The sequence below is a fragment of the Mesocricetus auratus genome, unplaced genomic scaffold (assembly GCF_017639785.1).
Source record: "Mesocricetus auratus isolate SY011 unplaced genomic scaffold, BCM_Maur_2.0 Super-Scaffold_100019, whole genome shotgun sequence".
Classification (NCBI taxonomy): Eukaryota; Metazoa; Chordata; class Mammalia; order Rodentia; family Cricetidae; genus Mesocricetus; species Mesocricetus auratus.
In genome coordinates, this window is record NW_024429200.1 from 10936601 (window position 1) to 10951988 (window position 15388).

General features: G+C 49.3%; 1 protein-coding gene and 1 non-coding gene across 2 annotated transcripts; one reads left to right on the forward strand and one right to left on the reverse strand.

Annotated features, from left to right (window-relative positions):
- Positions 1-523: 523 nt before the first annotated feature.
- Positions 524-6472, reverse strand: Cpa1 (carboxypeptidase A1). Its single transcript, XM_040728719.1, has 10 exons — positions 6344-6472; positions 5900-5981; positions 5225-5458; positions 4888-4989; positions 4188-4289; positions 3908-4018; positions 3332-3422; positions 2712-2911; positions 2154-2238; positions 524-788 (listed from the first exon to the last, which is right to left on the reverse strand). Exons 1-10 carry the CDS (start codon positions 6406-6408, stop codon positions 601-603), a joined length of 1260 nt encoding a protein of 419 aa, XP_040584653.1. The 5' UTR covers positions 6409-6472; the 3' UTR covers positions 524-600.
- On the forward strand, positions 4628-4731 carry LOC121133078. Its single transcript, XR_005869821.1, has one exon. It is a non-coding gene; the product is annotated as a U6 spliceosomal RNA (small nuclear RNA).
- Positions 6473-15388: the final 8916 nt, after the last annotated feature.

Here is a 15388-nt window from a genome sequence, read left to right on the forward strand (position 1 = left end):
TGTAAGCTGTTTCTACCCTTCGAGGCAACATGTCCTCAATACTCTACAATTAATAAGTGTCCTGACTGCTTGAGTCTTTATTCAGTAAATAGTTTCGTTTCACCTCAATGTTCTCTTCCAATGTAATGCTGTATTGGGAGGCCACATTTCGCCTATAGTAATCTGTCTGACTCTCCTGCAGCATCACCTTTGGACAGCAGCGGCCACTGGGGTTATTTTATTCCATACTCCAGGTTACTGCCTCTAAAGATGAATGGATACCATGAGCTAGACTGCCGCACATGCTGAATTCCTCCTCACCATGGGGTGCCAGGCATTTGGCTAACAGCTGTTGCCTGCTACTAAGATATGAACAAACCACCACACTGCCTCTTGGACACAACTTCATGGGACCCTGGAATGCAGGAAAATTGAGGGGTCATCTACACGTTTCCATTGAGACCTGCAGGGACTAAACCACTTCTGCCTCGGCTAAAAAAGTGAGCCCTCCACGTGCATCCACACACAAACCCTACGGTTCTCCTTCTTGTACAATCAAACTTTATTAGGTTGCCCGGATGGGGCTAGGGAGAAGGGAAAGGCAGGGACTAGAGGGCTGCTTTAGTAGGGGTGTTTGAAGGTGTGGTCCATGATGGTTAGAAGGGCCAGCCACGTCTCCTCTGCTGTGGGGATGATCTGAGAGGCAGGCAGCAAAAAGCCTCTGAGCCCCGTGTCCCGAAGCTCAAAAGTAAAAGAATACTTGATGCCCTGGCTGTAGGTCCAGTCGACAGTGTTCCCACTGGCTTGATCTGGGGCAGGAACAAAGACAAGAGGTGAGTGTAAGGGTTGATCACTGCAAATGTCTACATGGACTGAGTTAGCACCCAAAGCCCAAGCCTTGTGTAATGCCAAATAGAGTATGTCTTCTGGGGGCTTCTATTGACACACAGTGGGGCTTCCAGGGAACTCCTGCTGCCTCCAAACCCAAGAGACCAATAACCGGCAGGGGTTGTCCTATTCATTAGTGGGATGCCAAAAGTCTGTGTGATTGCAAAAGCCCCTCTGAAAACTGTCTCCACCCTACAGACACCTCTAAATATGCCAGAGCCCCAAGCTTAGGTAACAAAAATCACTCTCCAGGGACTCTGGTCTGCAAAGGAAAGTGCAAAGATTCCTGGTCACGGCAAAGCCTCTTGTCTGGCTTTCTCCTAGAGGGAAAAATCTCATGAGTCTGCAGTATATAGTATCTCACAGAGCTGCTTTCTGTTGACCTGGGCAGTGGGAAAGGGAGGTGGGTTCCACATTAGAATCTCAGTCCAGTATACTAAATGCAGTAAAATCATTGGACACAGCTTGGAAACCATTTCCAAAGAAAGCCTGGGATTCCAAACAAGTTCTGCCATGGTTAAGACTGCAGCCTACTCCCCACCTAAACCCTGGGCCTGCTGGGAAGGAAGCCTGTGAGCTGGCTCCCCTCCCCCAGCACCTGTGTCCTGCTTTTGTCTGCCAGGCAAAAAGTTCCTCAAACACCCCATACCACATCACATAGCAAAGCCTTTACTCTAGAAAGTTCTTCTGCCTGGAGGCCTGTTACCTAGACAGATGGCCTTTCCTGGCTTCCCTTCATGTCCTTCACCACTAGCCCAGATTCCTCTCCGTCTGCAAGCCTGCCTCTTACCCTGGTATTCAGCCTCCACCCTAGTACTCCTGATGCCCCGGCGGCTCTGTCATTTCCCTCCTCCATGTCTCACCTAATCCACTGTGGTTTCTAAGCACCCAGCCAGTCTTCCTGCCTAGAATGTATTTGCTCCTTTTATTCACGGCTCTCCTCATGCACACAAGGCAAGGCCTCGCGCAGAGCCGGTGCTGCGTGCCGGCGGTATCCCACAGGCGCGTAGCAACGATTCTCCCAGGGGCATCTCCCCCATGTGTCGTGTAAGGAAGGGGGCAGATAGAAACAGGATTTATGGTGATCTGTAAATCCCGTCAGGGTTCCACCTCATCTGTGCAGGGAACCAGATGTAACCTCAAGATAAGAGGACAGATGTGCTCAGGAGCCTTCTAAGCTGTGTCAGGAAAGACAGGACTCATGTCAGGAGAAGACACTGCCCAGACCTGAGCACCTGAGCAAGAAGAGCCAGCTAAGGCCGGTTTCTGGGCCACCAGTAACTTACAGATTGTATCGATGATACTGCCGTATGTGTACTTGGTCCCGTACAGAGATGTCAAGGCCGTCACAGCAGACTTAGCGAGCTGATCCTGGAGAAAAGATCCAGTGGGTGCTTCCGTCAGGACCAGGGTAGCCCCAGCACTGTCAGGGTGACCCAGGAGTGGGCACCCACATGAGGTGGCAGAGGACATGGAGCCCACCCTTCAGGTCAGCCTTAGAATAGGAGGCAACATGATCCCTCCATCTCCACAGGATGGCTGGCTGGTACGTCCCTTCCTTCCAGGGGAGTCCACAAATTCAGAGTCTAGCCTTGCCTCTTGCTCTGTCATGTGACAGATGTGACTCAACCACACTATGCTTCATTTCCCAGCGAATGACCTTCCTGGTCAACAGAAATCTTCCTGCCAGACTTCCCAAATCATCAGGAGACCGTGGGGAGAGGTTGGCACCGGGGACAGTGGTAGCTCTTAGCCCTTAATCAGCTCAGAGGGGCCAACCCCAGGCTGCTGATGTGCGGACACAGAAGAAGCCTGAGCAAAGAGCAATTGGGGCCATCACCTACCAGCTCCTCCTTGTCAGGGGCTGGCACTGATGTGTAGCCATAGGGATAGAGAAGGAGCTGGGAGTAGCTGTGGATGGAGATGAAGGCCTTGATGTTTCCATGGTTCGTCACAAAGTCCACAATGGACTTGACCTCCACTTCCGAGTTGGCAGACTTGCCATGGTAAGTATCCGAGCAGGGGTTGCTACTAGCTCCGGCCACTGTGGGAAGGCAGAGGACAAGGCTATTAACTCAAGTAGCATGGCTGCCACAGCTCCACGGCTTCCCCTGCCTTAAGGAGCAGCCAGCCACCACGTCATCTGGAGCCCCGCCTCCTTTACCAGCCAGGTTTGGGTAGAGCAGAAACCAGTTTACACAGGGGCATGGCCAAGGAGGGCAAGAGTTGATACTAAGTTAGACATCTACAGAGACGCTCTCAGACCCAAACTCCATCTAGAAGGAACTTCCTTCCTACAAACAAGGGCCCAAGTCCCTGAGTGCCACCTCCAACCCAGAGAACCCTCAGGCAGAGCGAAAAGCCCACACTCTTCCTCATTGCTGGGTCAAGAAAGGGGCAGGGAACCAGAAAAGGGAGGGCAAGAAGCCATGTTGTCCTATCCCTGCCCCATAGGAAATCTTACGCCCAAAGCCAGCATCCCAGTTCCTGTTGGGGTCTGCCCCAACGCAGAGGGAGCCCTGTGTGCGTGATCGAGTCTTGCGCCACATGCGATTCTGAGAAAGGAGAGAGGATCAGCCAGGAACGAGCACATCTACACCACAAACTGTGACATTTGCCATAGAGTAAAAACTGCTGTGGAAATTGGGATCGGGGCTGGGGCAAGGGTCTCAGCCAAGGACAGCATTGGCTTCCCCCAGGACATTTTATATATAGTGTCTAGAGGTGTTTTGTGTTATTATGACTGAATGAGGAGTTGCTATTGGAATCTAGTGGGTAGGCGAAGAGGCTATTCAATACCCACCATGCACAGATAGTCCCCCAACAGCAAAGAATCATCAATCTAAGATGGCAGTCAGCACCTTAATAGCTGATTAAGGGCTAAGAGCCTACCACTGTTCCCGGTGCCAATCTTTTCCCAAAGTCTCCTGAGGACAGCCTGCTTGTCCCTTCTTCCATTGGTGGGGGGGGTGTGTGTTACTTAAGGGGCTCAAAGGTACATCCTGCTGTCCTGGGCTGAGGAGCAAGAGGTGGTCTGTACCGTTTTGTGGGTGTAGGCAAAACCATCAGGGTTGGTGACAATCTCCAGGAAGATGTCCAGGTTGTCAAGAATGGCCGTGAAAGCTGGGTCCTGGCCGTAGTCTTTAGTGATCTGGGGAGTGGAAGAAGATAAGGTAGAATGTTGGTCGTGTTAGTTCCACAGACGTATTCCCTGGCCTCCTTTGTGGCCATTGCTTCTGAAAAGGGGAGATCCAGCCTCCCATGGTCTGTGAACACCAGCCCCCCAGCAAGCAAGAGCCTTCCTCATTCCCCACCTTTACCTTTTTTGCAAACCAGACCCCACTGGCCTGGGTGACCCATTCTCGGGAATGGATGCCAGTATCAATCCAGATGGCTGGGCGGTTGGTCCCTCCAGTGCTGAACTGAAGAAGAGGCAGGGAGATGGGTAAAGGACAACTCTATCCAGACCTCAGTGCATTCCCTCCACCATGGCCCAAAGCCACCAGCTCTCTATATACCTAAGGTCGAGGAAGGCTGCTTTGGGGACCATCCTTTGTGGAGTTATGGGATCATGGTCAATACAGGGATCCTGCAGAGCTCAGGTTCCTGACTTCCAGCCCCTGGCCCTGTTCTGATGCTTGGATAGCCTACTGTGGGAGGGCACCAGAAAGACATTCTCTCTGGATGTCAGTACTCTATAACTTGATTGATAACCCTTGGGTGTAGTGGCATCTTCGCAGGGACCATGCTAATCTTCTCCGTATCGTGGGCAGCACATATACTAAATCTGGAACGATACAGAGAAGATTAGCATGGCCCCTATGCAAGACGCCACTACACTTGGGTCACCTCGAACCTTGTATTCATGCATATAGCCACCTAGGTCAGTGTGGATGCTCAGACCTTCCCACGAATCTGAACAGTGCATTCCATTACGCATCTACAAGATGCATAATCCACACCCTTACATGGGGCCCATTTTTGCATGTGTGCCCTTGTCAACCTGTGGGCTTCTATTACCTTCAGCACGTAAATGGGGCGGCCTTCAAAAGTGTTGCCAATCTGGATCTTGCTTACAAGCTGTGGGTTCTCAGCCACCAGCAGGTCTATGAATTCATAGATCTGAGATGGGAAAGAAGAAAAGGAGAGGGGGGCAGGGGGCTTAATGACTTCTGGGAACCCAGATGCCTCCCTCAGCCGCCCTGGAGCGCTGCTGTGTTGTCACGACTGGCCACAGAGGCCACGAGAAGCAGCAGAGGTTACCCACAGCCAGGCCAGCCTTGGCCCTGGCCTGCGTTCTGCCAACCATGAAGAAAAGTATGGTGCTATGGACAGAATCTTCCAGGGCTGTCCTCACCTCATCCAGGGTGTGATAGGTGGCGTAGTTGAAGGTGTCAGTGGACAAGGCCCGGGCTTGGAAGTTGGACATCTGCTCCTGTTCCTCATCCAGCAGTGACTGAACATCTTCAATCATGATGTCATAGCTAATGCCTTGAGATTCCAAGAAGACTTTGACAGCCTGGATGCTGGAGAAGGGCACTCGGACATCGATGGGGAGGCCAGGCCGGACGGGGTCCCGCCAGAAGTCCAACTAGGAAGGACAGGAGCCGGCACTGTTACAGTGGGCTGGTGGCACCAACCAGGGCATAAGAATGGGAGAGCCGGGGAGGGGCATTGGCACTAGAAGCTCCCACATAGCTGGGGGTGATGCCGGCATGCTGGGAGCAGAAAGAGTGGAGAAGCTTGGGAACTGGACAGAGTCCAGTGTGGTCAGGAAATGGCCAGAATGGAGAGGCTTTGAGGGAACGAGCCAGACAGAGGAAGTGGGAAAGGGGTCCTGGCATGCCAGTGGATTCTCAAGGGCACCAAGATCTGAATCTGGAGTCTGAAGTCATTTCTCAATAGAGCAGCCTTGCGGCTCTTTGCTGGGAGGCCAGGCCGGAGCCCAGGGTCTAACTAAATGGTTACAGGAAGCAGTGGGGACCTGAGGTGTCCTGTGGGTCTCCAGGGAGGCCTGCACCGCGTCTCTAACCTTCAAATGCTCCAGAAACTCCAGCTCCTTCACTTTCTGCACCTGGGCTTCATCGGCTGCAGAAATTCGGAGAACCTGATGCCTGGGCAGAGCGGGAGGGGCCCTGAGAACTTGAGGCACCCCAACGTTTCCCAGCCCAGGCCCATAGAGTCACAAGGGGGGGTCTGAGCAATGGGAGGTCTGAACTTCCTCACCCCTTCTCTCCCTGTTTTTGGAAAGTTCTACACTGTTGTGCTGCCCCCATCACAATTTAGACTGGTTTATCTCCAAGCTGACCAGACCCTCCTTTCTCCTAAAACTTCTTTCTCAGAGCTCAACTCTCCCAGTCTCTTCTGGGCCCTTCCAAGCCATGCCCTCCCCACCAGGCTGCTGTCCCAGGGTGGTGACCTGGGGAGATCCCTTTCACCACCCTTTAGGACACCCCCCTCCTCTCCATACCCATACCCCACAAAGTTCTCATTGCCAAGGACTGCCTGCAGCAGCACACTCAAAATCAGCAGCCTCCGCATGTTGGGAAGGTCGGACTGAGGTCCAAACTGAGGCCTGAGGCCTTTTAAACCCTTACAGGTCCCTGGGGACTGTTCCCCTCACACCTGGATCCAGTCCCACGGGGAGGGAGGTGAAAGTTCCTAACTGAGGCACTTTCTCGCCCTTCCAAATAAAGTGGCAGGAAACAAGACAGGTGAAGAGATAAGCTAGGCTTCCACCCTTGACCATGAGGGTCAGCTGGGCTGGAGGTCTCCCAGCTGCGGCTGCTCGTCTGGCTTCCCACAGCCCCAGATGCCTTATGGTTAGTGCGCAACGTCAGAAGCAAGAACAGACACATTTGTGTTTTTCCACAGGGTTAGGATTTACTGGATAACAGTAAATGCATGAGTTACATCGATTTCATTGGCTTCAATCCACCAACTATGGCTTTCACTCGATACTCACGGCCATTGACAAACACAGGTTCTTCCCGATTGCCGATATTAGCTCTGTGATCACACATTACACCCCACACTATACCAGAGAGATTCCCCCAAAGAGTTAAAGCGGATTCTGGGCCCAGAGGGACCTTAGTAAAGGCAGGATCGGATGCAGGTGGTGAGATAAGATATGGATATAGCTAACCCTGTTACAGAGCCGTTCTGGCACAGGGCTGCCGAGCGCTAAGCTGGATTGAGGTCCTGAGCTGGCTCTAACCTGAAAGTCCGGATGACAGAATGGCAGTTGGCGGTGTCAAGAGGGGAGATCATGCTGACCAGAAAATCCAGGAGGAGACTCAGCAGTTTGTTTCCTGCCCATACCTAACACGTGTACGTGATGATCATATACTGGCCATGGGTACCACTCTGCCCCATCCAGTGTTTGGTACCCTCTTTCTGTATGAGCCAGGTGAAGGCACTGTGTTCATCACTGTTGTTTGAGAAGCTGTTTGGTTTAGTTTGGGTTGTGGTTTTTTGTTTTGGGGGGTTTTATTTGTTTTTGATAGCTTTGAAATGCCCGTGAGGCCAAATGTTCCCAATGTAAGTTGGTAAGTTCCTAGGTGGTGCTATTTTGTGTAAATAAGTTATTTTTCTGTCTGTGTCTTATGGCTTGTGATGGGCAGGTGATGGTTGCTTACAGACGCCAGTAAGATGCAGAACCGTTCTGCCTCAGCACCTGTGCACATAATGGGGCACATCGCTGGGTTGATTTGGTCCTATGTTTGTGCACGTGGAGCTAGAGCATACTTTCAGGTTTGTTCATTAGGAGGATCACTTTGTTGTTATTTTTAATCTATTTCATTCTCATTCCTCACTCAAACGTCATGGCTCAGGTGGGCCTAGTTCCAGGGAGTGCCAACAAATTCCACACTTTTTTTTTCCATTCCAGCTTTAAGTTGCTTTTCTGCTACATGTGGGGAAAAAAGATATTACAAAGACATTCTCTAACTTCAGAAGAGGACAAAATGGGAGGAGAAGGGTCGCCCACTGTGTAGATAACCATGTTGATCTCTGTGGACCTTCCAACTGTGACAAGTTAAAACTCCAGGACACTCGGGTTTCTTTTTTACTTTAAAAGCAAGCCATGGAAGCATGCCTAGGAAGGGCAAAGAGAGCTTTGTGAGGTCTGTGAGACAGTCAGTCAGAAGCCTCTGAGGGTAACGGGCTGGCAGTGTGGTGGCCAGGGCGGTGCAGCCTGGGGCAGCCACATTTTGCTGTGGTTTTGGTGTGGCAAAGTCACCAGGCCAGAGCTTGTATGGGAGTTTGGGGTAACAAGGTCCCATCCACATCCTCTCTCAGTTTTGTCTCATAACTGCTCCAAAAAGCCCATCTGTTAGTTTCAAGATGCCACGTTGTCCCTGTACATTGGCCGGTGGCCTATGTTTCCAGCAGTGAGGGCAGAACTTATGTCTGGAGTAAGGGCCTCTGAAGAGAGACATTCTGTCAAGGATCTTTAGGGACTGTCACATCAAAACCCAGATTTTTGCAGAGATGCATTTCCATGAAAAGTTGGGGGACAGAGTGCTTCTGCTGAGTCTAAGAGAGGTCAGGGACTCTTGTCCCCAGCAACAGACGCTCAAAGAGAGCAGACTTAATGTGTTTCCTCGTGAAGGACACGGACGTCAACACCGCATCCGGCTTTCCTGTTTCCTATAGTGTATTTCCCTTTTGCATCCCAAGTGCAGTTTTATGGACATTTCCCCTGTGGTCTTCCCTCCGCTTCAGGAAGTCAAGGGAGATGGGCTGGGGGGTGGGGAAGGGATGAGAGCCACAGAGCTTAGCCTATGCGCAGAGCAGGAGGCCAGTGACAGACCAGGGCAAGAATCGAGTAAGACGCTGGTCCAACCCAAGTGTTTCGAGGCTATGTCGTTATTTCTAAGTATTGTGGCTAATACTAACTGGAGGGCTAAGTAGGTTGGAGTTGCCCACTATTAGTCTGTGTCTCATGCTGAAGATGGGGCCTAATGCAGTCAGCTCATGGGGGTAGGAGGCCAAAGGAAGCTGGCAGTGTGGCACTCACCAGGCGTCCATGGGAAGCCAGGAGAGCTGGTGGCACCACCTCAACCCTTGTCCCAGCGTGCCTGGGACAACGCTGGGAGTAGAAGGACGTGATGACAGATAAAACTCTTCTGGTAAAATGGGGAGAGGGGCACTAAAGGACAAATCTGGACAGCTGTCTGCCTCTCTGGTTCTCAGACTTGAGACAATTTTTGGACATTGGTACCATGTTCCATGGCTCCGTGTGGTCTGGCCTGCCTGTGGCTGGCCTCTCTTCCTGTTCCGTAGCAGGCCCCCTGGTTTTTCCTGCTGGTCCCTCCAGGCCAGCTTGGAAGCACTTGGAGGCCTGGTGTTCCTTGGACTGTGTTGCCGCCTGCACCCGCTGATGGCCCCGTCTTCTTGCTTTCCTAAAGGGGTATTTTAAATCTTAGTTTTTTTGCTGTAGTCGTTTTCTGTGTGTTCCTGTCTCCTTGGAATGGGCGGAGGGAGAGGAGGTGTGGGGAATGAAACAGCAGAATGGAGCATTGGCCCTTCACCCTGGGCCTCTGCCCTGGCCGGCCTCACACGAGCCGCTCACATTCCAAACTGGCGGGCTGGTTTGTTTTCTTAAGAAAGCAATAACTGTGCACATTCACTGTGGTTCTTATGGTTTTCCATATGTATAATCGCTCTTTCTCCTTCAGATTTTTTACACTTTCAAATAAATGCTCATAAATTTTACAGGTGAAAAGGATGAAAAAACATTAAAAAAGAACAGCTTGTTGGAAAAAGGATGAAAGAGGGGAAGATGTTGGAAAACTAAGGTTCTGTTCAGCTTTACATATTCAAGAAAATGGAAGGGGGGACGTTACAGGTTTACGAAAAAGAGAAATCTTAAAATAATTTTTCTAGCACCGGAGTATCTGCATCTTAAACTCTTGGTCAATGCATTTAAACCCTGGTCATTGCCTCCCTGAGCTTGCTGGGATCTGGTGGTGGTCCCTCAGTCCTAGACAAAGCAGCTGAGACTACACCATCTCCTAGAGTTAGTAGTCTCTGGGCCACGAGGGTCACTTGAGCCTTGTGCAAATCTCAGGATGCAGAAGCCCCAGGCTTTATGATTTCAGGATGAAGGGGGATGGTTAGAACATCTGGGAACTTCTATGGCTTTTCAGCTAACTAGAACAAGAAACTTGCTCTGAGGTCCTTCCCACGCCTCCCCCCCCCCCAGATGCTGTCACAGGCTCCATTGGGTGTCTTTTCAATATCCGTTCTTCCTTCCTCCTTATCAGAACTCTGCTTTTATTTGAAGCAGTGGTGTGACCAGCTGCAGAGCAAGTTCCCAGCCTCCCTTGTAGCTGGGCGGCGCCGCATGGCACTGCTCCAAGCCATAAGACGGGAATGTGAGCCTATGGACAGATGACGTAGTAGCTCACTCTCTCACCCCCTCTTCTTCCTGCCTGGAATTCAGATCTATGTTAGGGGTGATGGCACCATCTGGGAAACAGAGGTCAACATCCAACCACGCTCCTCGTAAAACCACTGACAGTGGTCTTCCCACACGGCGATACTGGAGATGAAAATTTCCACATGGGGATACTGGAGATGATAATTTTCACACGGCGATACTGGAGATGAAAATTCCCAGTCATCTAATGTCACTGTAGCCACCACAGAGTCTGGAATACATATAACACATCACTCTTGCATTTGTGGGGACACTGGCCTAAGCAAATCGTTATGCTGCCAGGTGTACCAAAATGTACTACAGACTGTTCCATTCACCATATAATACTTGCGCAAACAGCTGTGTCCCTGGTTTCCATGTGTACCAGCATATGCTTTTTTATTGTCATTTTGGAATATGCTTGTGGTAGCTTGAACGAGAAAAGTCCCCCTTAGGCTCATATACTTGAACATGTGGTCACCTAGTTGGTGGTAGTCTAGGAGGGTGTGGACCTCTGGGAGATGGAGCCTTGCTGGAGAACCTACATCACTGAGGGTGGGCTTTAAGAACCTCTCTCCATTTCCAGCTCCTTCTCCCTGGTTTGTTTTGCAGTTGAAGATATAATGGGTCTGGTTTCCTGCTCCAGCTTCTTGATGCCATGCCTCACCTCCATTCTGGAGTCTTCCCCTGGGACTGCGAGCTCAGATAAACTCTTCCATGAATTGTCTTTAATTGTGATATCTTATCACAGTAACAAGGAAGCTAATCCAGTCCTGTCTCTTGATTTTAAAAAATCTAGAATTTAGCATTGGACAGGTTGCTCCAGAGACAACCATATGTATCTGGGGTTTGGTGAATGTTGGTTTCTGGAAGACTGAACCTTGAACATGCAAAGCAAACTTTCCTACTGAACAGCATCCCAAGACAACATCTTATGTGTGTTCATCTCACTTCTCTCTTCATTGTGGATGGATGGAGAGGACAGGCCCTGCCACGTGCCTATACCATGAAACCTGGGTGTGCAGTGGCCTAAAGCATCTGTACAGTGTGTAACCACGCACTGACAATGGCACACTTCTCTAGCTGTGTCCCCACTGTCTCTCAAATGACAAGACAGATCAGAAAGGTCTAGGTCCCCAATGCATCAAAAACAAACACTGGCCAGGTGGCTAGTAGCACACACCTTTAATCCCAGTACTCAGAGGCAGGAGGATCTCTGTGAGTTCCAGGCCAGCCTGCTCTAGAGAGAGAGTTCCAGGACAGCCAGGGTTGTTATTTAGAGAAACTCTGTCTTTAAAAAAAACAAACAAACAACAAACAATCACTGAGACAGCCCCAGACGGCATCTGCTGGATCAGCCACGCCCATTTTGGCCATGTAAAGTGAGTTCTGTCACACTCCACACACAGCAACACTGATGGAGGTGAGGCTGAGGAGGAGAGACGGCCCTTCCACACATCTCAAGTGTCTTTCGTAGGCCTGGTGCTACCTGGAGCTGAGAGAGCAAACATCCCAGACGCAGTGCCTGCCCTAATGGTTCTCAGAGACCAGCCAGGATGAACAAGGAAACAAAATCAATTAGTTGCTAATGATCATTGCTTCCAAGGAGATAAATGAGGCCTTGGAAAGGACAACTATGGGAGACATGATCTATGGCCAATGGATAGTCCTAGAGCAAAGGCTCTAAGGAAATGTTGAAGGAGAGGAGTGGGCGAAACTACATTCCAGAGAGGAGAAGCAGCACGTGAAGAGGTCCCCGTGGGAGATCTGGGGGAGCTGTAAGGGACAGCTGAGAGGGTGGGGTTTTTTAAGCATTGTCTGTTGTTGTTTTGGGTTGGTTGGTTGTTTTGGGTTGGCTGGTGGTTTTTTTGTTTTGTTTTCTTTTTTTGAGAATGAGGCCATTGAAGGCCACATCCATACAAGCCCGAAGACAGAGGCAAGCTGATCTCTGTAAGTTCCTGATGGGGGATGTTTCTCTTATTGGTTGATGAATAAAACAGTTTGGCCAATAGAGGCAGGAAGATAGGTGGGGTTAGGAGACAAGGAGAGTTCTGGGAACGGTAGGCAGAGGTAGTTGCATGTAGAGACTGGAAAGATAGCACGCCAGGCCTTCTCTTGTAAGATAAGGCCATGTAGAAATACATTGATTAGTAGTTATGGGTTAATAATTAAGACAGAACTAGCCAGTAAGAAGCCCTAACCATCAGCCAACACTTTTATAATTGATAATAGCATCTGTGTGTTTATTTGGGGCTGAAGGTTGGTGGTACCTGGCAGGAAAAGAAACCCCAGCAACAAATTTGAGACCGACCTGGTCTACACAGTGAGTCCCAAGGCAGCCAGAGCAGCATAGTGAGACCCAGTCTCAGAAAACAACAAACAATAAAAGACCAGCTCTATCCATCATTCACAGTTTCTGTGGGGTTCCTTCTGCCAACCTGGTTGTGACAACAGGCTCCTGATGTCTTCTTCTGGGAGACAGAGTGTGAGGCAGCTTCAGGTTGGTGGCACATGAGGAATTATGGATCCTAAGGGCCAGTCACACGCTGCAGTATGTGCTGTTATCTCTCAATCTGAGTCTTCTCATCAAAAATAAGGTCATGAACAGTTCTGCCTAAAATACCTAAGAGGAAGCAATGTGTTGATTCCCATAATGCATTAGGAACTGTGCTTGACACATAGTAGGTCCAAGGAAAGAACTTAAGACCACATTACTAAAACACTTATCAGCCCAGTCCTTCTCCCTCCAGGACAACGCTGCTCCAGCTCATACTCATTACCTGCTCCACCCCAGAAACTCGGGTTAATTGTGAAGATGAAATCCTAATACCTGCATGATAAACAAGTCTCCACAGACTCTGTTAGAGGTGGTCCACCTGAACAAAGGGTGTCATGAGTTTCAGACTTACATAAACCAAGTTCTGTATGGCCTTGTGTGGATTTTCAGATGCTCTGAAACAGCTTCCCTCATCTTAAAAATGAGCTCGTTGAGCCAGGTGTGACAGTTCACAAGGGGCTGAGGCAGGAGGATTGCCATTAGTTCAAGGCCAGTCAGGACCACACTGATGAGTTCCAGGCCACCTTGAACTACAGTGTGTGAGATTCTGCCTCAAAATTTTTTTTATTTAAAAATGAGTTTATTAATACCAGTAATGTACCCTCCCATGAGGATAAAATGAAAATATTTGTGTAGAGGGCATAAAAGTTATAACCATGCTTCAGTGTGCAGGATTAGAGCTCATTTTATTTATCTATAGCTTATACTAACATAGCCCATGACCCTGTATTTCCACTAACAGAAAACTTCAGGTTGGAAATTCCAGCTTGATTAAACCACTTCCAACTTTAAACATAAAAACACCTCAGTTTCTTGTGGAAATTTTAACCAGAATGTTCTGTCCTCCCCTACAGCCAGCTCTTCCCCTGCAGATAATCCAGCTTCTTTAGGGTTAAGTGGCCTGACTTTCCTAGGGCCAATGTGCCATCATGTTACAGACTATATAGCCCTGACCTTGTGTCTCCCATGCAGAATCCACACTCACACATACACACAGTCGAGCTCATACATACCCTCACACACACACTCATACCCACGCATACACATACTCATATATATACACACTCACACACACACATACACTCACACATTCACACATACACACACATGCTCACACATTCACACACTCACACATACACACACATTCACACATACACACACACTCATACCCACACATACACATACTCATATATATACACATACACACACACACTCATACCCACACGTACACATACTCATATATATACACATACACACACACACTCATACCCACACGTACACATACTCATATATATACACATACACACACACTCATACCCACACGTACACATACACACATACACTCACACACACATACACACACACACATTTCATTTCTTTTGCTCAGAATTCTGAACAGCTGCAGCTTACAGCTGCCTCTAATGTCAGCCCAGGCCCCTTCATGATTTACTGCTTAGGCATCGTAGTGAATATGGGCCTTGTCTATGTTCAAAATGGTGACTATAGTTTGCTCACTAAAATCACGTCCTTTCATCAAGTGTTTCTCTTTTGCAGGCTGCAGAAGGGGCTTCTTCCTACATCTTTCTGCATTCATCCTTCTCTCTGTTGCTCAGGAACTGGCTTATGGGTATCCAAAATCCTATACATAAACACACACACACTCACACATACACACACTCATACCCACACACTCACACACACACATACCAACACTCACACACACTCATACCCACACACTCACACACACTAATACCCACACACTCACACACACACACTCATAACCACACACTCACACACACTCATAACCACACACTCACACACACACACTCATACCCACACACTCATACCCACACATTCACACACACACTCATACCCACACACTCACACACACTCATACCCACACACTCACACACACTCATACCCACACACTCACACACACTCATACCCACATACTCACACACACTCATACCCACACACTCACACACACTCATACCCACACACTCACACACACTCATACCCACACATTCACACACTCATACATTCATGCATTCACACTCATACCCACACACTCACATACATACACACACTCATACCCAGACACTCACACACACACTCACACACACATACCAACACTCACACACACTCATACCCACACACTCACACACTCATACCAACACTCACACACACTCATACCCACACACTCACACACACACTCACACACTCATACCCACACACTCACACACTCATGCATACACACACTCATGCACACACACTCACACATACACACTCACACACTCATGCACACACACTCACACACACATTCACACACACATACACACTCACACACTCATGCACATTATCATAGGGCCCGACCTTCGCAACCAGAAGTCTTCTTCTCAAACTAATGTCTCTGCCTCAGACTTCCTCAGGTATTCCCAGCCCTCATTTGATTTCTTTCTTCTAGAACATAATAGCAGGCTCTCGCTCCCTGCTCCCCAATGGTAGGTGCTAGGGAACACACCTCACTGGGATCTCAAAAT